General features: G+C 65.3%; 1 protein-coding gene across 1 annotated transcript in view; it reads right to left on the reverse strand.

Annotated features, from left to right (window-relative positions):
• Window positions 1-31: 31 nt before the first annotated feature.
• The window catches only part of LOC112412724 (HLA class I histocompatibility antigen, B-41 alpha chain-like), a 1,446-nt gene continuing 425 nt past the window's right edge, over window positions 32-1,052 (reverse strand). Inside the window, exons 2-3 of the mRNA XM_024764391.1 lie at window positions 769-1,038; window positions 32-567 (exon numbers count right to left, since the gene is read on the reverse strand). Coding sequence (XP_024620159.1) covers window positions 101-567; window positions 769-1,038 — 737 coding nt within the window. The 3' untranslated portion in view covers window positions 32-100. The remainder of the gene's footprint in view (window positions 568-768; window positions 1,039-1,052) is intronic.

Below are 1,052 nucleotides of genomic sequence, written 5' to 3' on the forward strand. Positions count from 1 at the left end.
AAGTCATGGTTCACAAGATGGGGGTCAGGGTCAAAGGGCACTGCTGGTCAGTTATTTCAGGGCTGGTTTCCTGCTTCTTCCCCAAAGAGACTGGATTCCTTCACTGTCTTTCAGAGAAGTGAGGCCACCGGCCAGTCACCGTCTCGTACAGAATACGAAAACCTGGGCGGATTCCTCCCTCTCCCGAGAAGAAGTTGGGGCAGTGTTCCCACAGGGACCCCATTTCCTCCCCTTGTGGGAAGCCAGCTCCAGCCCGAGGGGACACCAGGGAGGCCCCGCGGCCCCTCGTACCTGCGCGCTGCAGCGTGTCCTTCCCGGTCTCCAGGTATCTGAGGAGCCACTCCACGCAGGTGCCCTCCAGGTAGGCTCTGTGGAGCTCCGCAACACCGGCCCTCTCCCACTTGCCCTTGGTGATCTGAGCCGCCGCGTCGGCCGCGGTCCAGGAGCTCAGGTCCTCGTTCAGGGCGATGTAATCGGCGCCGTCGTAGGCGTACTGTCTGTACCCGCGGAGGAGGCGACCGTCCGGCCCCACGTCGCAGCCGTACATCTCCTGGATGGTGTGAGACCCTGACCCCGTCCCGCCCAGCCGCAGCGATTAAACCCAAACCGAAAATGAAACCGGGTGAAGTCCCGCCGTTTCCTCCCGAGTCGGGGGGCCGGGCGGGTCCCGCAATGTTGGGGTTGCCCTCGGACCCGGAGACTCGGGGCGACGCCGGCCCGTCCTTGGGGATGAGGGTCGTGACCCGGACCCGGGCCCGCGTCGCTCACCGGCCTCGCTCTGGTTGTAGTAGCCGCGCAGGGTGTTCAGGTCCTCTCGGTAAAGCTGTGCGGTGTCCTTGGAGATCTGCGTCTCCCGATCCCAGTACTCCGGCCCCTCCTGCTCCATCCACGGCGCCCGCGGCTCCTTCCTCGGATTCGGGGCATCGCTGTCAAACCGCACGAACTGCGTGTCGTCCACGTAGCCGACGGAGATGAAGCGGGGCTCCCCGCGGCCGGGCCGGGACATCCCGGTGTAGAAATACCTCAGGGAGTGGGAGCCTGGGGGCGGGGAG

This window comes from Neophocaena asiaeorientalis, unplaced genomic scaffold (assembly GCF_003031525.2).
Source record: "Neophocaena asiaeorientalis asiaeorientalis breed wild unplaced genomic scaffold, Neophocaena_asiaeorientalis_V1.1 scaffold2256, whole genome shotgun sequence".
In the NCBI taxonomy this organism is placed as follows: Eukaryota; Metazoa; Chordata; class Mammalia; order Artiodactyla; family Phocoenidae; genus Neophocaena; species Neophocaena asiaeorientalis.